Below are 17,468 nucleotides of genomic sequence, written 5' to 3' on the forward strand. Positions count from 1 at the left end.
TCCGAGAGAACAGTCCCCTGGCCACACTGCTCACCAAGGTGGCCAAAGTCCGCTGAGAAAACCTTCTGTCTAAACCCACTTCCCGTCCCGGCCAAACCTCAGCACATCCGATGTCCCGCGTCAGCCCCAGGCAGGGCAGGGAAGGTAGGCAGGTGCTCCCCTGCAAGGGCAGAAGCAAGAGCTTTGGAGGCCTGAACCCAGCCTGCCATGGTCACGTGACCACAGGGCTTCCCCCCAAAGCCCAGTGCCAGTGAGCAGAGAGCCCATGTAATAGCTGGTGACTGGACGAGGGACATCAGTGGGCAAGGGCAGCATGCCTCGGTGAGCTGACGGCGGCTGCAAGGCGCACGCCAGAAGGCCACTGGAGCCAGCAGCCGAACAGGTGGGGCCGGAGGCAGCGGACATTCTCTCAGAAAGGGATGGAGATAAGCAGACAGCTCTCCCGGCCAAGAGCCTTCACAGCAGCTGAGGGCGGGAGGCAGCCTGCTCAGGCCCCTTGATGCCCTTCTATTCCAAGGAAAGTTTTACCTCGACCTTCCACACCAATATTTTTCCTTTTTCAATTCCAATCCCCCCAAAAGGAGGTGAACAGGCAAAGACTGGGGGGAAGCGATGGGCTGACATTAATTGATAGGAGCGGCTTCAAGCAGTTCATGCCGCCTTATCTCTCTCTCCTCTGGATAGCGTGTGTCCGCCGGAGTCCGCGGGGTCGGTGATTAATAGGGGCCATCACTCACTGTCCAGGACGGCTGAAAGGCAGCAGGGAGGGGGCGGCCCTCCCCAGAACTGAGATAACAAGCAGCAGGAATAATGAGTGGTGTCACTCCACTTTTCATTTTGATGGAAAGTCATTACGGGAGTCAACGCCAGCGACAAAGAGCCATGAATCAACTGCTCTGCTATGAAATTAAAATCGAATTGCCGGCCACCCCCAACCCCTACCCGTCCTGGGAAATGGGGATGGGTAGGTGGTCGGGGAGAAGGGTGCTAGCCTGGGCTGGGCTCTACCCAATCACAGGGCAGGCAGTTATGGGTAGGAAGTGGACAGGCAGCTAGTGAAGGTGACAACTCCTGTCTCCACCTTGTTTATCAGACCCTTCCTCCCCAAACCGCATTCTCCCTCTGCCTGGAGCTAAGCTGTGATTAAAAGGAAAATACAGCTTTGCTGGCTCCAACGAAGCTGCCGCTTGACTGCTCCCCTTGGGCTCCTGGCCTGAGTAGAGCTGTCTGGGCCTGGCTATGGAGAGAAAGGGGCCCAGCTGACTCAGCTACCCCTAGGCCCTTGCTGAACCATTTGTAGATACTAATCGGGGACCTCTCTGTCACCAGAAGCAAAGAGGAAAAGTCCCCAACCTGGGACCCCACAGGATCAAGAACCCCATGCAAATGGGTACACAGCCTCGACCCCAGGCCCAGAGAAGGGCACTATCAGTAGTGAAGCAAGAGTCCCTTCCTTTTTTATTAAGTCCAACTAGATAATGAGAAAGAGCAGAAGCTGTGGTTTGAAGCTGATGGGCCACAGGACCAATCAAGACAGCTTCTTGCAGAGAGTACAGTGAGTGCCAAGGTCACCATTCGTGTGATGGTTCCATCACCGGGCTTTCCGTCCTCCGATCAGCCTGATCTCTTGCCGAGAAGGGTCCCTGGCCATCCCTCCTCCATCCTGAAGGCTGAGAAGACGGGCAGGAAGAATGGGGAGCATGTCACACAGAGGTTCCCATCAGGTTCACGGGGCGCCCGTTGTACCTCTTGGAAATGTCAGCTTCAATCTGAAAGACAGAGATACTGAGTGGGCGGGAAGCAGAGACAAAGGGGCCGCGTTCTGCAGACACTGGGCAGGTTTGCCCTTCCTGTCTCACCAGCTTCTGCAGCTCCTTGGTCTTCTCCAGCAGCAGGTCCAGCTTGGGCTCCAGAGCTGCCTGCTCCTGAAGGGCTTCCTGCTGCTTCTGCACCATCAGCTCTTTCTTCAAAGCCAGCAGCTGGGACTGCTTCAGCTTCTGCTGGAGGAGCTCAGTTACCCGGTCCACATACCTGGGCAGGGCACTCAGGGTAAGTGTTTGGTGTCATTGTGCCACCTGGGTGTCCCCACCCAACGGTTGGAACAGGTGAGGCTCAGGAAACCAAGCCTCTAATTGGCCTCTCAGCCTCCACATCCTTCAATTCTTTCTTGTAAGGAATACCACTGCCACTTCCCCATCCTGCCTGGGAAGCAGGTTCTGCCTGCATACCTCAAACCACCCCATCTTGCCCCAAAGAGAACCCCCATCCCCATTTGGGATGGTGCAGTTACAGGAGGCAGGGATGAGGTCTAAGGGGTCACGGAGAGGAGGAGACAAGGAGTCAGGGCTGCCCAAGACAGCAGAGCCCTGCAGCAATGCCCTCAAACAGCCCGACGTCAAGGGGAAAGCCAGACCTTGGTGAGGCCAGGATCATAAACAGGTGTTGCATTCGAAGATTGGTGAGCCGGCCAATCAGATCCTGCAGTGCCGACACCATGGTGACCATCTTCTCTTTGGTCTGGCCCTGCAGGATGACTGGAGCCAGCTGGAACTGGCTCACGGACAGGATGTCCGCCTCCTCACTCATCTCCACTGCTCTCTGGGACAGGAAGATCTCGAGCTGAGGACGGAAGAGGATTTGGTTCAAACGGAGAAAAGAACTCAGAAGCTAGGCCCTCAGACTACTCAAAATGAAAAATAAGGTGAGGGTTAGATTCTGGTTGAGGAGCAGTTCTTTCTGCTGAAGATTTTTATTTCTAGAAATTCACCAACTAAAAGGTGGGAGTTTGGGGCAGCCTCCACCATCACCCTTCGGACCCTCATTGCTGTCTCAGGCCTTACCTAGCCCTAGACCCCTCTCCTTCCTCCCAGGCTATGGGTTAGATAACTAGGATACAGAGATTCTAGGGGTTCTCCCTGCCCAGTGAAGGTATTTTCTCTCCATGGGAAGAATGAGACTCAGGGAATAGGACTCCGTGTTTGAGAAGCACTGGATTAAAAAAAGGCTAGGAAGAATCTGAGAACCAGCCACATATCTTGTCACTTTTATTCAAGCATAGAAACCTGAACTAGATGGGTGAGGACAAGGCCTTCCATGAGGCCCTCCCCAGCCAGCAGGCCACCGAGAAGTCAACAGACCCAGAGATTAACAAAGACAAGCCCCCAGCTTCTCAGTCCCACAGAGAAGGTCCAAGAACACTGGCTCCTTCCTCTAGGCTGCTGGACACCTTAGCCACAGGGATGACACTAAAACACTGAGAACATGTCTCTCCAAATCTCCCACAGCTTCCGAGTTCCCTTAGAGTAAAAGCGAAAGTTCCAACTCCCTTCAGCTCTCTGGGCTCTTCTACTCCCCCCAGCTCCCCTGCTCAGCCACAGCCGCCTCCTTGTTCATTACACGTGCAGGACACACTCCCACCTCAAAGCCTCTATCTTGCTCCCCCTGCCTGGAAAGCTCTTCTGGCATGGCTCTCTCTGCACCCCCTGCAGGTCTTGACTTACTGATCACCTCAGCAACAAGGCCTTCCCCTGACCACCACCATAAATAAATATGCAGCCCTTCCCAGCAACCTCATCTCCACCCCCTGCTCTTTTTCTCCATGGCACTTACATTAACACCTAACATACTGCATGTTTTACTTGTTTGTCTTGTTTCTCATCTGCCTACCCCACTAGAATATGAGCTCCATGAGGTCAAGGACTTTGACTATCTTGTTCGCTGCTCAGTCCCCTCAGACATGCCAGGGGCTTAGGAAGTACGTGATACACACAGTTGGATGAACTGGGGGCATCCTAATACGTGAGCCCTTGCTCCGGAACAAGGAAAGCACTCAGCACCCTTCACACAAAAAGGAAGGGTCAGGTCAGACGTCCAGAGTGATGCAGCCTATGCTGGTGCCAGGCCTCCCCCCATCACCCAGAGGACAAAGGTACCTCCATGAGCTCATCAATGAACTGATTCCGGGTCTCAGGATATTCAAGAAGTGTCAGAGCATCTGGGCCCCTAGCAACACCTTCGGGAGCTGCCAGGAAGAGAGAAGTGATAAAGTTGCTGAGGACTGGAGAAGAAGACCCTGAGTTTCGGAAGTTCTGGTGGGTTAATATGGACACATGACACTGCACTAAAGCCAATTCCCGTTCCAACCCAAGTGGGAAGGGTTACCCTTTCCCATTTGTCTCACCCCAAACCAGGCACTAGTGCCAACCCCAGTCTGTGAGGAGGACCACGCAGCTGAGTTCCAAAGAATGGCAAGTCCCTTTGCTCTGGTGCGTGTAGAAGTCTCATCCTGCACTGCCCTCTAGTGGCTCGGATCACTGCTACAGCCTCTCAGCCTGTGGGGAGCGGGGCCAGGTCAGGCTTCAGAGCCTGTCAGCCCTCTTGGAACCTCCCCAAAGAAGAGCTGACCCACATTCAGTATCCAAAGAGTTGAGAGTTTCTAGACTTAATTTTAAGAACTACTCTCTATCCTCACGAACTCACATCAACAACAAGATTTTGAAAAATCAGGTAAACGTGTGAGAAACCCAGTCTTGGCTGTATACTTTTTCTTTGCTTCTAGAGACTGTGAGGGTGCGGGTGGGGGCAGGGGACCCCCTGCCAGGGCTGCAGGGAGCGGTGCACTCACCCTGGGTTCCAGCTTCCAGCACGGTGATCTGCAGAGCGGTGGCATCATCTCCCCAGTCTATCTGGTCACCCCCAGCTTCCTGGGTAGAGAGCAAAGAGCCCCAGCAGTGTTGGGAGAACTTTCCCCAGCAAAGAGAGCCAGAATAAACAAGAGCCCTCAATAAGTTTGATGACGGCACTTTCAACTGTGTGAAGGACTTGCAGCCCTGATGGAGGTGGCAAAGATGACAGTGCGGGCCCATGCATGGAGGTACCACCTGCCTATACCCTCATACCTGCCCCAAACACCAGAAAAAAAAAGAGGTCAAAACTCTGATATGTCACTTTGGAAACTCTGCCTCCCCCTGGACTACACCTGGTCCAAGAACTATGAACTTCAAGTGATGTCTTTAAAGACAGAGACGACATTTTTCTTAATACCAAAGCAGCAATCACAGAAAGTCTTCAGAGAGATGGACCGAGAGGGCATGCTAACCTTGGAGTCCGATTCCAGGGAGATGCCCCAGTCAATTCCAGCAGCCTGGGCAGAGATGCCAGAGTCAGCCCCTTCAGACGCCACCTCCACCCCAAAGTCACCCCAGTCAATCTGGAAGGGGAAAAAAGTGTTAGCCCGCAGAAGAAGGGTGAACAAAGGGGCCTGCTTTCCGCTAGGCCTCAGCTGCTTCAGTAGGGAGTGCTAGCGCACTGTTTTTTGGGGGGTTTTTTTGAGTTTTTTTTAAACAAACTTTTATACAGTATACACTCTTGTAAACAAATATAATATTCATTAATTCTTTCTTCCTCCCTCCGTTTTCTTTCTTTTTTTTTTTTAAATAAATTTATTTATTTTATTGGCTGTGTTGGGTCTTTTTTGTTGTGCGCAGGCTTTCTTTTAGTTGCGGTGAGTGAGGGCTGCTCTTCATTGTGCGGGCTCCTCATTGCCGTGGCTTCTCTTGTTGCAGAGCACAGGCTCTAGGTGTGTGGCCTTCAGCAGTTGCAGCACATGGGCTCAATAGTTGTGGCTCATGGGCTCTAAAGTGCAGGCTCAACAGTTGTGGCACACAGGCTTAGTTGCTCCGCGGCATGTGGGATCTTCCTGGAGCAGGGATCGAACCCGTGTCCCCTGGACTGGCAGGCAGATTCTTAACCACTGTGCCACCTAGGAAGCCCCTAGCTCACTGTTTAAACGAAATGGGCTCCAAGTTCCCAAAGGACAGGCCATCTTCAGAGAGCTTGGGGGACTGAAGTTCTAAGCCAATCAGCTTACTAAGCCTCTTCAGTGTTCATCTATTCTCTGGTTTCAAGAAAGCCAGAAAGATAAAGGAGTAGGGCCTTCTGGGCCCTTCCACCTACACTGTCTTTCACAGGAATATCCCTTTCTTCCCCCTGGACTCTGCACTCAAATGGGGGGGTGGTGGGGGACGGTATATGAGGGGAGGAAGTGGCTCTCACTCGGCCTGTCTTACCGCATCTTCTTCCACCTGCTCGGGGGGCTCCTCGAGGTGTGGCCGCTCCACCACGGAGGGCTCCGTGCCCGTCCTCCACTCGTACACTGTGGAGTTTCCGCGCGTCTGCACAAACCGCAGCATCGGCAGCACCTGCTCTGCGGGGCTGCAACGAAGCATGTGCAGCTGACCCTCCTGCTGCCCGCTCGTGAGGTCGGCCCTGGGCTCGGCCTCGCAAATGTCACGTGGGGAAGATACAAGTGCCGAAGAGACTACAGCCAGGGAAGTAGCTAAACTGTCCTCCACCCGCCGTTGGGGAGAAACAGGCCCTTGGTACCTTTCACACACAAACCCCACACAGGCCTGGTACAGGTCGATGGCTTCCCCCAGAGACTGGGCCGCTGCCCCAATCTCGGCCAGCTGACTCGGCAGGTCCTTTACCAGGGCCAGCAGTTCTCTTCGGACGTTGTCGCCCTAGAGAGGATCCACAAGGTGGGCTCAGAGAGAAGCAGTGGGAAGCAGAGTCCAACAGATTAAAGAAAACACCTAAAGATTAGAGATGGGTAAGAAACTGGCCTGAGAAGGGCCCAACCAGGCTGAGGGAAGCCCTTCTCAGAAGCAAAGGCACTGGGCCCAGGAAGACAGACAGAGGCCCCAGGTGTCCGTCCTCCCGCCACGGTGAGACCCCACTGCTCACCGTGATGCCGTACTGCTTGCACGAGTGGTAGAACTGCTCCCGCATCTCGGTGGCCCCTGCCTGGCCCTCCTCCTCCTTGCGGCTGTATTCTTGCTGCAGCTGCTGGCACTTGGCGATCTGCTTCTTCAGGGAGGGGATCTCGTAGTTGATGTTCCGAACCAGGAGGCTGGAGAGTTCCACTGAGAAGGAAGGGCCCAGGCAGCTCACCCCAGACCTCTACATCATAAGGCAGGCATGCCCCAAGGACACACACAAACATACCCCAGCCTGGCGGCAAAGAGCACAGGGTTGGCCTCCCATCTCCTCCCCTTCCTGGCTGTGGAACCTAAGACAGTCATTTAACCTCTCTGATCCAATCCTCAGATATAAAACAGGGGCAATGGTATTTACTATCAGGACTAAGAGAGAGAATCCACGTAAAACACAAATACAAAGACAACTCCTTGCATTTAGTAGGTGTTCAGTCAATATTAGCTGTTATACTTAGTTATACTATTACAAAACACAGGGACTTCCCTGGTGGCACAGTGGTTAAGAATCTGCCTGCCAATGCAGGGGACACGGGTTCGAGCCCTGGTCTGGGAGGGTCCCACATGCCGAGGAGCAACTAAGCCTGTGCACCACAACTACAGAGCCTGTGTGCCACAACTACTGAAGCTTGTGCTCCGCAACAAGAGAAGCCACCGTACTGAGAAGCCCACACACCTCCTTGAAGAGTAGCCCCTGGCCGCTGCAACAAGAGAAAGCCCGTGTGCAGCAATGAAGACCCAATGCAGCCAAATAAATAATTTTAAAAAGAAAAAGAAAAACACAACCCAAACTACAGTCAGCCTTTATTCTCTTAGGCACCTGATACAGCCCCCGGGACGACCCATGCCTCTTCTGCCCAGGGGAGCACAGGGGTGTGGAGGGAGTCAGTCATCAGGAAGTGAGTGGCAGAAGACCCACAAACACCAGCTTGGCAAATGCCCATGACCTGCCTGGTGGTTATCCTCCTAATACTCTTCGTGGAATGTATTTTCCCACCTCACAAACATCTACACCCCAGCCATTTCCCCGACATGAACTGTACCTCCTAGAAGCCCCCTGCCTCAGAACTCAGAGAGTGGGCCCCCCGCGGTGGACACTGGGACTCCCAGGCTGGGCCCCTTACCTAGGTAGGTGTTGTCCTTCTCATACAGGGCTACAATCTCCTGCCAATCCTAAGAAAAGAAACAGGAAGTGAGCCAGAGCAGCACTCAGCAGCCGCATCTCAGCTCAACCCCCTAAGGGGGAGGCTCTCCCAGACTCTGCATCAGATCAGACTCCTCCCTCCTTCATAACGCTGGCTGGACCACCCACTTAATTTTAAGATTATGGCGCCAACCAGCGATCCCCAAAGCAAATGTAAACCTAGGGGTAGGATCTACTTTGGGCATAAACTATGGGGATGGAATGAAAGTTGAGGAAATATTTCACGTGGGCGTCTTCACTGGGTCCTCAGCAAGATCAGACAGGCTCTGACCCCCTGGACTGGATGTCTCTGGCTGCATGTTACCACCGTCACCCACACTTGCCTTCATTCGCTGTGAAGAGTACCGGCCAAAAATATTTTTTGTGGAGGCTTCAGTGCCTTTGAGAAGCTCCACAATTCTTAGGCAGTGGAAGTAGTGAATGTCTGGAAAGCAAGGAAGAACAAAGACTTTGAGAATTACAGTCTCTTCCCCACCCACTGTGGCCACCACATGTGGCTGACTCACGTATATACCAGTAACTTTAGCAGGATAGCTCTCCCCTTCATCATTTTGTGCTGAAAGAAACCAGCATGTATACCCCAAATAAAAACCTCTCTTTCTTTAGGAGTCAGCCCTAAAGTTAAAGAAAAGCTCAGTTGATATACACCACCCCAGGAGAGAGGGGTAGGGGGGTCCAGTAATGTAGCCCGAGAACACTCACAGGATCCAGAGAGCAGCTGGGCGATCTCTTGGCTCTCTGGCATGTCCTGGATGGCAGCATTGATCTTCTCTCGGATAGTCAATACCAGACTCTGCCATTTCAGGTTGCAGTGCCTTCTGTCCACCAGCCAGTCTACAGGAGAAACACCCAAATCACAGCATTCCCATTCCCATGGCCAAAATTCTGCCACTGATTCAAGTGAAATATGCTAAGGCGTTGGCTAGAAGTTGTACTCATATTGGTTAAGGTGTGGGGGTCACAGGAAGATGGGAATGAGGACAGGCCCAAAGGGATGCCTGGGGCTAAACTGACTCCCAGCAGCCTGACTTTATCCACAGTGTGACTTTTATAAAGCAGTTGCCTCGACACAGGGATGAAGTAAAACTTTAAATTGGTCCTGACATCAAAGTGCCACTTTGGACCACTCTAACTTTTCCATGATATTTTTTGTTTCCATGGGTAATTATATCTTTCTTACTGGCAGAGGATGCTACTCAACTTCCACCTCCTCAGGGCTGGGATTAACCATGAGGATGAAAAGATACAAGATGGTTATGCAGAATAGCTGATGAATGAACAACCATGAAGCCCCTAACACCTCCAGCGCCCTAAGGACTGGATAATACTGGTCTATTCTTACCTGTGAAGCACCATCCTGCCCACATGAATACCAATGTGACTGACCTCCTGGATTCTGAGCCCAGATCTGTGTTTTTAGTAGAGGGTATAGGTGGATAAGAGCCATACACATTTCCTCAGTAGAAGAAAGCTAAAAGCTAGACTTTGTGGCTCTAGAAGGTCCCGACTTCTAATTATAAACTTTAATATCTCAACCTCTCCGTGCCTCAGTTTACCTACATGTAAAATGGGGATGAGAAGGTAAAACAGAGTGCTGTGCCTGGCACGTGGCAAGGGCTCAACGAATTGTAATGATCTTCATTTTCATAATGTCAAGCACATAAAACAGCACCGCGGTGTAGAACAAACCCTCAGTAAATGGTGGCTGTTTTATTGGTCCTTTTCATGACCAATAACAAGCACGAACATCAAGAGTGTACATGTGCTGAAGGGCTGGGACAAATCCAAAATGAAGCTAAGAAAGCTCCACTAAGTGGCCACCTTGCCGTTGTTAATAAATCTGCCAACTCGTCAAATGCTGGGGACCCACGTTAGTTATCAGTTATATTCCCTCTGCTGTGTTCCTCTAAAATCTTCAGAAAGAAAAATTCTGTAGATGTCACAGAAGTAGAAGCAAAGGAATGAGGCAGTCAAACAGAGGTCATCTTAATGACAAAACCGGCATCAAAACATTAATTCGATGACCATTTAAGAACCCAGGAGCTGTGCATTGCCCTGGAGGGGTCGGAATGAAGAGGTCCTTTCCTGGCTCTGAACTGGGGAGGAGATATATAGATCAGATACAGATGGCAAGGAGATGGTCTGGCCACTAAAAGGTTTTTCTTTCCAACTGGGTCTATTTCCCTCTTCCTTCTAAAATCAAGGGGAGATGGAAGCTTTAAGAAAAAAAAAAAAAAAAAAAAGGAGAGAAAGCTTTTTTTCTGGCATAATACAAAAAGCATAGCTAATGGAACCTGACAGACTTACTTAGGTTCTAACTTCAGATCTGCCGTTCAGTAGCTTACCTTTAAGGTAAGCCCTCACCCTCCCTGTGTCTGAAAGATATGACTGACAACACGTTATAAACGTTAAAGAAGAAAACACAGGTCAAGTACAGACTCTATGTATGGTTCCTTCCCTCTCCTCTTAGCGAGGCACGTCCGGCCACAGATGGGGGCACAGAACAGGGCGAATGGTCAGCGCCTCAGCAGAGGCCTTGGGATGTCGCGGCTCCTGCTGTGGTGACAGGGGGCGAAGGGGCCAGGCCTCCCCCTGACAGCTGGCTGAGCGGGGGCGCTCCCTCCTACCGAGCAGCTTGCTGGTCTGGATATCGATGGGCACATGCTGATGGTCCTGGCGGGAAACACGGCAGGGAACGGGGCGTGAGTGCTGGGAGCGGACATGCCACTCGCGCGCTCACTTCACCAACCCAACCGTCACCCTGCGGGGCCAGCTCGACGGGCCGGGGAGGGCCGCGCCGGGGAGGGAGCCCGGGGAAGCAGGTCAGGGACGGACGGGCTGAACTCAGTCCAGGGGTCCCAGGGCAGCCCCCCATTTCCCCAGCTCCTGTCCCCCCACCTGCATCTTTCCTCCACTTCCGCTTCCGACCGCTGGCCGGGGCCCGCCCCGCCTGTCACTAATCCAGTGCTGGAGCTGCGGAGCCTCACTTTAGGCACAGACGGGCCTCCTCTGGCCACGTCACCGCCTTCCTCAGAGCCAATCGGGGCGCGCGCTCCACCCCGGGCCTCAAGCCCCACCCACCCCGGGGCTGCTAGTGGCTGAGCCCGGGAAGGGCGGGAGAAGAGGAGACAGCCAATGGGAGACGGGAGGCGGGCTCACGGCCGGGGACTGGTGGGGGTGCCAGGAAAGGGTTGTGGCGGCGGCGCAGTCGCAGCAGGTGGCGCCCAAGAGCTGGTCCCGGTCGCTTCCGGCCAGGCTGGCTGGGAGCCCTCTGCGCAAGGATTGTCGCGGCTGCAGACAGGGTCCTAGCGCAGACCTAGGGAACCTGGAGGTCGTTAGAAATGCCTTCTCCTTGTTTGCCTTGCTTTACCGTCGATCAGTCGATCGCAGCTTGAAGGTGTCTTGTGGCACTTGTCACACATTGCCTTTTCATTCAGTTTATGTAATAGACAAGTGTTGAACACTTGCTGCGTGTTGTGTGATTAGGGCAGGGATCCGGAGGGAGGAGGGTCAAGGGAGGCGTCCCAAAGATAACACCTCAACTGAGTGTTAAAAGAAGAGCTGCAGAAAGAGGGTGATATGTGTGTGTGTGTGTGTGTGTGTGTGTATGTGTGTGTGTCGAGGCGGGGAGGTTCTGGGTGGAGGGGGCTGTACAAAGCTTTGCAGGCCACAAAATGCAAAGGGGGTGCAGAGAACAACAGGCAGGCACGACTAGCAAAATAACTGGCAGGGCCCAATGCAGAATTAAAATGCCTTTGTTAAAAAATAGGAACTGTAGAGGTCTCCCACTCACGATGCCGGCATTGCAGACAGGCCAGCCTCTGTGCCATAAAGGGTTCGAAGCCGGCGGTGGCTGGAGAAGAGACTGTAAAGGCGGAAGGGTGGTATCATATCATGTCAGCTCAGGAAGGAACTTGGATTTCACCCTTACATACAGAGAGGAACCACCGTAGGGTTTTAAGGTTTGAGGCTTGAGGCAGGGAGGGACCCATACAGACTGACGGCAAAGAAGATGGATTCGAGGGAGATAAGACTGTCAGGAGGTTCTTATGCAGAAGTTAGAGCCTGACCTGGGACAGAGGCATGATGAGGAAGAGAAAGACTAAATTTCAGAGATGTTTTGGAGGAAAATGGACAGGACTTGGCAGCTGACTGGCAGTGTGGGTGGCGGAGTGGGACAGCAGAATGTTGGATAGACGTGCCCCCACCTAGGACAGGGATGCAGGATGCTGGGCAGGGGTTGAGGAAGAGGGCATCTCAGCTTTGAACTTGTGGGATTGTTGGCCCTGGGAGACCCCCAGGTGGAAAGTGTGCAGGAGGCACTTGGAGTTCAGGGGGCTGAGGATATAGCTTTGGAGAGCCATAGGCTGACTGATTCTGTGGTCTAGAAGGTGGCTGAAGCTGAGGGAGGGTGTGAGACTGGGCAAGCAGTGGGGAGGGTGAGGAAAGAGGGTGGGCTGGGGATCTCCCAGGGCTGGGTGTGCCATTTTGCGTCCCTCCTCTTCCGTGTTGTTAGCTTTTCCGGGGGCTGTGCCTGGGTCTTTCTAAATGACCCCGCCTCCCACCTCTGCCCCAGCACATCACTTGGAGCTTAGTAAATTTTTTATTGAACTGAGTGATGTGGTAATGCAGTGAGAAGACTTAGATTCCTGCCCAGTGAGATCTTGGAGTATTTCCATAAGCTGTCTGCCAGCCACGGTTTCCTCAACATGGAGATAACACCTATCCTGACCATCTCAGTGTATTTCTATTTACACGCTTAAATAAATAAACATACTGGATGTACGTAACTCTTTAGAGTTTACAACATGCTTTCATAGATTTTTCTCATTATTTGCAAACTGTGTGTGTGTGTGTGTGTGTGTGTGTGTGTGAGAAACATTAATCATTATTGTTACAGAATGGGTTGAAAGACTTCCGTAAAAATGGTTCATAGGGCAGAACTAAGGGCCTCTTCAGGGCTTTCTCATGGGAATTTGTCTCCCATCTTAGAGTACTGACTCACACTGTAGGAATTGCTGGGGCTCCCCCATGATTAAACAAACACTTACTGGGTTCCAACTATTATCTTCCTGGCTCCCTAGAACATCCCAAGAAACATGGCCCTGCCCTACCCTCAAGGTGCATCTCTCCTCCTTGAACCAAAAGGTAGGGCAGGGCAGGGCAGGTTGAGTCTAGAAGGCCCAGCCCTGGTGAGTTGGTGGAGGCAGAGACCATCAGCATTTCGCCTCCGCCTTCTGCAGCACCCCGGGTGACTCATGTGGGACAGAAGGATGTTTGAGAACAGATCTGCCCAGCCGCTGGCCTCAGGGTGGTGGCCCCAGAGAGTATAGGAGTGTGGTTTTGCGCAGTATCTGCACTTTGTCCTTTTCTGAAGCTGTGGAGAACCTCAGGGCCAATGGGCACATAAGCACACAAGTGGTCTGGCATCCAGGGCATCGAGGTCCTCAGGGCTCCCATCATTTGGAAAGTGGCAGGGAGAGGCTGTGAAAGGCTTCTGGCTGTGCTTTCAATTCTCAGCTGATTTAGCAGGTGGGGCGCTGTCTGGGGGAGGGGCAGCACACAGGAAGTTGAGGAAGGATGTAGCAGGAGCAGGCCTTTGGTGGCTTTGGACAGGAAAGCACAGAGCCCCAGGGTGCTGTCTGCCTTGTCATCCTTTGTTGTTGTTTGCTTGCTTATTAAGTGATAGTCATGTGCCGTGTGCCAGTGTAGATCCAAATGTTTTACAAGCCTCATCTAATTTGATCCTTCCAAACAACCTTTTAACATAGGTACTGTTATTAGCCAGATTTTAAAGACAAGGGAGCCAAAGCTTAGGTGATTAAATAACTTGTCCAAGATCACAGAGCTGGTAGTTGGTGAGGCTGGGATCCAAACCCAGGCCCGCCTGGCTCCCCGGCCCATGTGTTTGTCCTCTGTGGGATGTAGCTTCTCTAGCAGCCCTGCCTGCTCCGTTCATGTTCATGCAGTGCAGCTCCGCCGCCACCACTGCAGGCCTCTGCCTCCCTCCTCTTCGGCCTGATTCTCACTTTCTCCCCTGTTGTTATGGCAGACATGTAGCACCGCCACCCTGGCAGTCCTTGCCCTTTTCCAAAGTTCTTTCTTACCACACCCCATTCTGGGCAAGAATGCCCAGTGCTTATGTTCCTGCAATATCCATAAAAAGAAGGCTTATCCTTGACATTCAAATAATCCATTTCTTTTATCTACCATAGGTTTATGACTTTATGGTCCATGTCTATGTGTTTGCTCACAGCCACACTGACTGTGCTCTGCGTGTGGGGGGGAGGGGGGGATTGTATCTTCCTGCTGGGCTGAAACCTCTGGAAACTCAGCATCCTCAGCTGGGCCTCTTGCTGCTTGCACAGTAATCTCTGGGTTGGTTTTTTTCAGTCTGTCTTCCCAGCTAGTCAGTGAGCACCATGTGGGCAGGGAGTACAGGCCTTTTCACCTCTGTAGCCCTAGCACTTGGCATGACACCTGACGTTGGGTGTCAGGTGCTTGATGGATGCTTGTGAAGGAAGGAATAAGAGAAGGTGCAGCAGGTGCAGGAAGGTGTTTAGTGATGAGTGGGGACCATGATCACTTGGTCTGTGCATTCCCCAGTTCTTTTCCTCCCCCTCCCTCCTCTACAGCTTAGGACTTGGAGTCACTTGGAGCTCAAGGGAGGAATTCAAGGCGAAAATATCAGGGCTGGTTGGCTTCATGAGTTAACACAGGCCAGAAGGCCTATGAGGGGCCAGTCAGCTGGGGCCAGTAATTGCCCGATAAACCCTGGCCACCATGCCCTCCCCATCCCTTCACCTTTGCTAGTCATCTGGGAGAAAACAACTCATAGGTGGCTTCGTGAATTGGGTCCAAGGTGTTATTTTCTAAGGATGCCACTACATTTCGTTATTTCATCATCCCCATCGTGGCAGGTGGAGGGAATCTGCTCTTCCAAGGAAAGGGAAACCAAGTCCACTGCCAAACTACTCATCTATCAGCCTCCTTTTTCATGCAGTTCAGTGTTAGTTACCCTCTATTTGTCAAGCACTATTTGTCAAGGTGCTGGGGACCTTAACGTGAAGACGTGGTCCCAGCGCTTGAAGAAAGTGATACGTGACGTGTGAGGGGCCCACCACATTCTAAATCCCATGACAGCAGGCCCAGAGCCTAGCATTGTGCTCATACATAGTAAGTGCTTAAAAAGTCCATACAGGGACTTCCCTGGTGGCACAGTGGTTAAGAACCAGCCTGCCAATACAGGGAACACGGGTTCAATCCCTGGTCCGGGAAGATCCCACATGATGCAGAGCAGCTAAGCCCATGAGCCACAACTACTGAGCCTTCGCTCTAGATTCTGAGAGCCACAACTCCACAACTACTGAGCCCATGCACTGCAACTACTGAAGCTCATGCACCTAGGGACCATGCTCCACAACAAGAGAAGCCACCGTCATGAGAAGCCCTCGCACTGCAACGAAGAGTGGCTCTCTCTCACCACAACTAGAGAGAGTCCATGCAGAGCAGCAAAGATCCAACGCAGTCAAAAAATTTTTTTTAAATTCAATAAATAAATAAATCTTAAAAAAAAAATCCATACAAAAAAAAATAAGAGGGAGGCTCAGAGTGCTAAGGGAACAGAAAAGGGGAGTATCCAACTCAACTGGGGGGTAAAGGCAAGGGATGGGGATGGAAAACCATCAGAGCAGGGTCCTGGGAGAAGTAACACTTGAACCGAGTCTGGTAGGATGGGAATGAATTGTGGTAAAAGGGAGAGGAGAGAGAGGAGGTGTGTAAGTGATGGGTGTCATTCTAGGAAGAGAGAGTAAATAACATGGATAAAATACATAGGTAAGAGAGAGCATGACTGTTCCAGAACTTTATTATGGAAGCATGGGATATTTACAGAGAGAGAAATTAGGTTGAAGAGATTGGTAAGGTGAGATCATGAGGAACACTCAAGTCCAAGACAAAGGGTTGAAATTTAATGCTGTAGATCAGGGCTCCCAACCAATAGGCAGCAGATCCCTGGAAAGCTGTAGAATTGTGCAGAGTCCAGGAATCCATAAATGCAGTTGTATTACTTCAGTGCATGCTAGAAGGACAACAATTATGTGGGGAGGTAGAGAAGTCTTTCTACGTTGAGAAAGTATCCTTTCAGAGAACAGGAAGCCCAAATGGCCAATACATGTATGAGAAGATGCTCAATCATATTACAAACAAGGTGTATAGTTAGCTAGGGCTGCTGTAACAAATTAGCACCAACTAGGTACTTTAAAATAACAGAAATGTATTCTCTCGCAGTTCTGGAGGCCAGAAGTCTGATATCAAGGTGTCAGCAAGGTTGATTCCTTCCGAAGGCTCTGAAGGATCGTCTGTTCCATCTGTTCACCCAGCTTCCGGTGGTTGCAGACAATCCTTGCTATTCCTTGACTTGTAGCTGCATCACTTCAGTTTCCACTTCTGTCGTCACATGGTGTTCTCCCTGTGTGTCTCTGTGTCTCTCCTCCTATAAGGACACTGGTCCTTGGATATTTAGGGCCCACCCTAATCTAGTATGTCCTCAGCTTAACTAATTACATCTGCTAAGACCCTATTTCCAAATAAGGTCACACTCTAGGGTTCTAGGTGGACATGAGTTTGTGGGACTTTATTCAATCCAGTGTACTAGGGAAATGCAAATATATAGACACAAAAATTATTACTTCACTTCCATCATACTGGCAAAAATTATCTCTGTGTCCCAGGTTGTGTTCTCCAGAAGTAGGTGAAGTCTGGGGGGCAAGATGCTTACTAGGGATCACTTCCTGTGAGAGGAACCAGACAGAAGTAGGATTGAGGGGACTTCCTAGGTGGCGCAGTGGTTAAGAATCCACCTGCCAATGCAGGGCACACGGGTTCAATCCCTGCTCCAGGAGGATCCTACATGCCACAGAGCAACTAAGCCCATGTGCCACAACTATTGAGCCTGTGTGCTGCAACTACTGAAGCCCATGCTCCTAGAGCCCCTGCTCCACAACAAGAGAAGCCACAGCAATGAGGAGCCCGCATACCACAACGAAGAGTAGCCCCACTTGCCGCAAGTAGAGAAAGCCCACGTACAATGATGACCCAACACAACCAATAAATTAATTAATTAATTAATTAAAAAAAAAAGAATCTGCCTGCCAATGAAGGGGACACGGGTTTGATGCCTGCTCTAGGAAGATCCCACATGCCATGGAGCAACTAAGCCCATGCACCACAACTACTGAGCCTGCACTCTGGAGACCGTGAGCCACAACAATTGAGCCTGTGTGCCACAACTACTGAAGCCCGCGGGCTTAGAGCCCGTGCTCCACAACAAGAGAAGCCATGGCAATGAGGAGCCCGTGCCCCAAAATGAAGAGTAGCCCCTGCTCGCCCGCAACTAGAGAAAGTTTGTGCGCAGAAACAAAGACCCAATGCAGCCAATAAATTAATTATTTAATTAATTAATTAAAAAAAGAAAAAGAAGTAGGATTGGG

At 51.5% G+C, this 17,468-nt stretch overlaps 1 protein-coding gene across 3 annotated transcripts; it reads right to left on the bottom strand.

Annotated features, from left to right (window-relative positions):
• Positions 1-1,435: 1,435 nt before the first annotated feature.
• On the bottom strand, positions 1,436-10,992 carry CDK5RAP3 (CDK5 regulatory subunit associated protein 3). Of its 3 annotated transcripts, XM_057716655.1 has the most exons (14): positions 10,876-10,992; positions 10,605-10,650; positions 8,680-8,811; positions 8,301-8,401; positions 7,898-7,946; positions 6,745-6,923; positions 6,385-6,521; positions 6,069-6,213; positions 5,099-5,209; positions 4,625-4,703; positions 3,933-4,021; positions 2,414-2,619; positions 1,860-2,031; positions 1,436-1,769 (listed from the first exon to the last, which is right to left on the bottom strand). In XM_057716655.1, the coding sequence occupies exons 1-14, from the start codon at positions 10,879-10,881 to the stop codon at positions 1,704-1,706; spliced, it is 1,518 nt and encodes a 505-aa protein (XP_057572638.1). In that variant the 5' UTR covers positions 10,882-10,992; the 3' UTR covers positions 1,436-1,703. The 3 variants fall into 3 exon arrangements, with proteins under 3 accessions (XP_057572638.1, XP_057572640.1, XP_057572639.1); XM_057716657.1 differs by lacking the exon at positions 10,605-10,650 and having other exon boundaries at positions 10,876-10,982; XM_057716656.1 differs by lacking the exons at positions 10,605-10,650; positions 10,876-10,992 and adding an exon at positions 9,320-10,569.
• Between the last annotated feature and the right edge of the window lie 6,476 nt (positions 10,993-17,468).

Source organism: Hippopotamus amphibius, chromosome 17 (assembly GCF_030028045.1).
Source record: "Hippopotamus amphibius kiboko isolate mHipAmp2 chromosome 17, mHipAmp2.hap2, whole genome shotgun sequence".
Classification (NCBI taxonomy): domain Eukaryota; kingdom Metazoa; phylum Chordata; class Mammalia; order Artiodactyla; family Hippopotamidae; genus Hippopotamus; species Hippopotamus amphibius.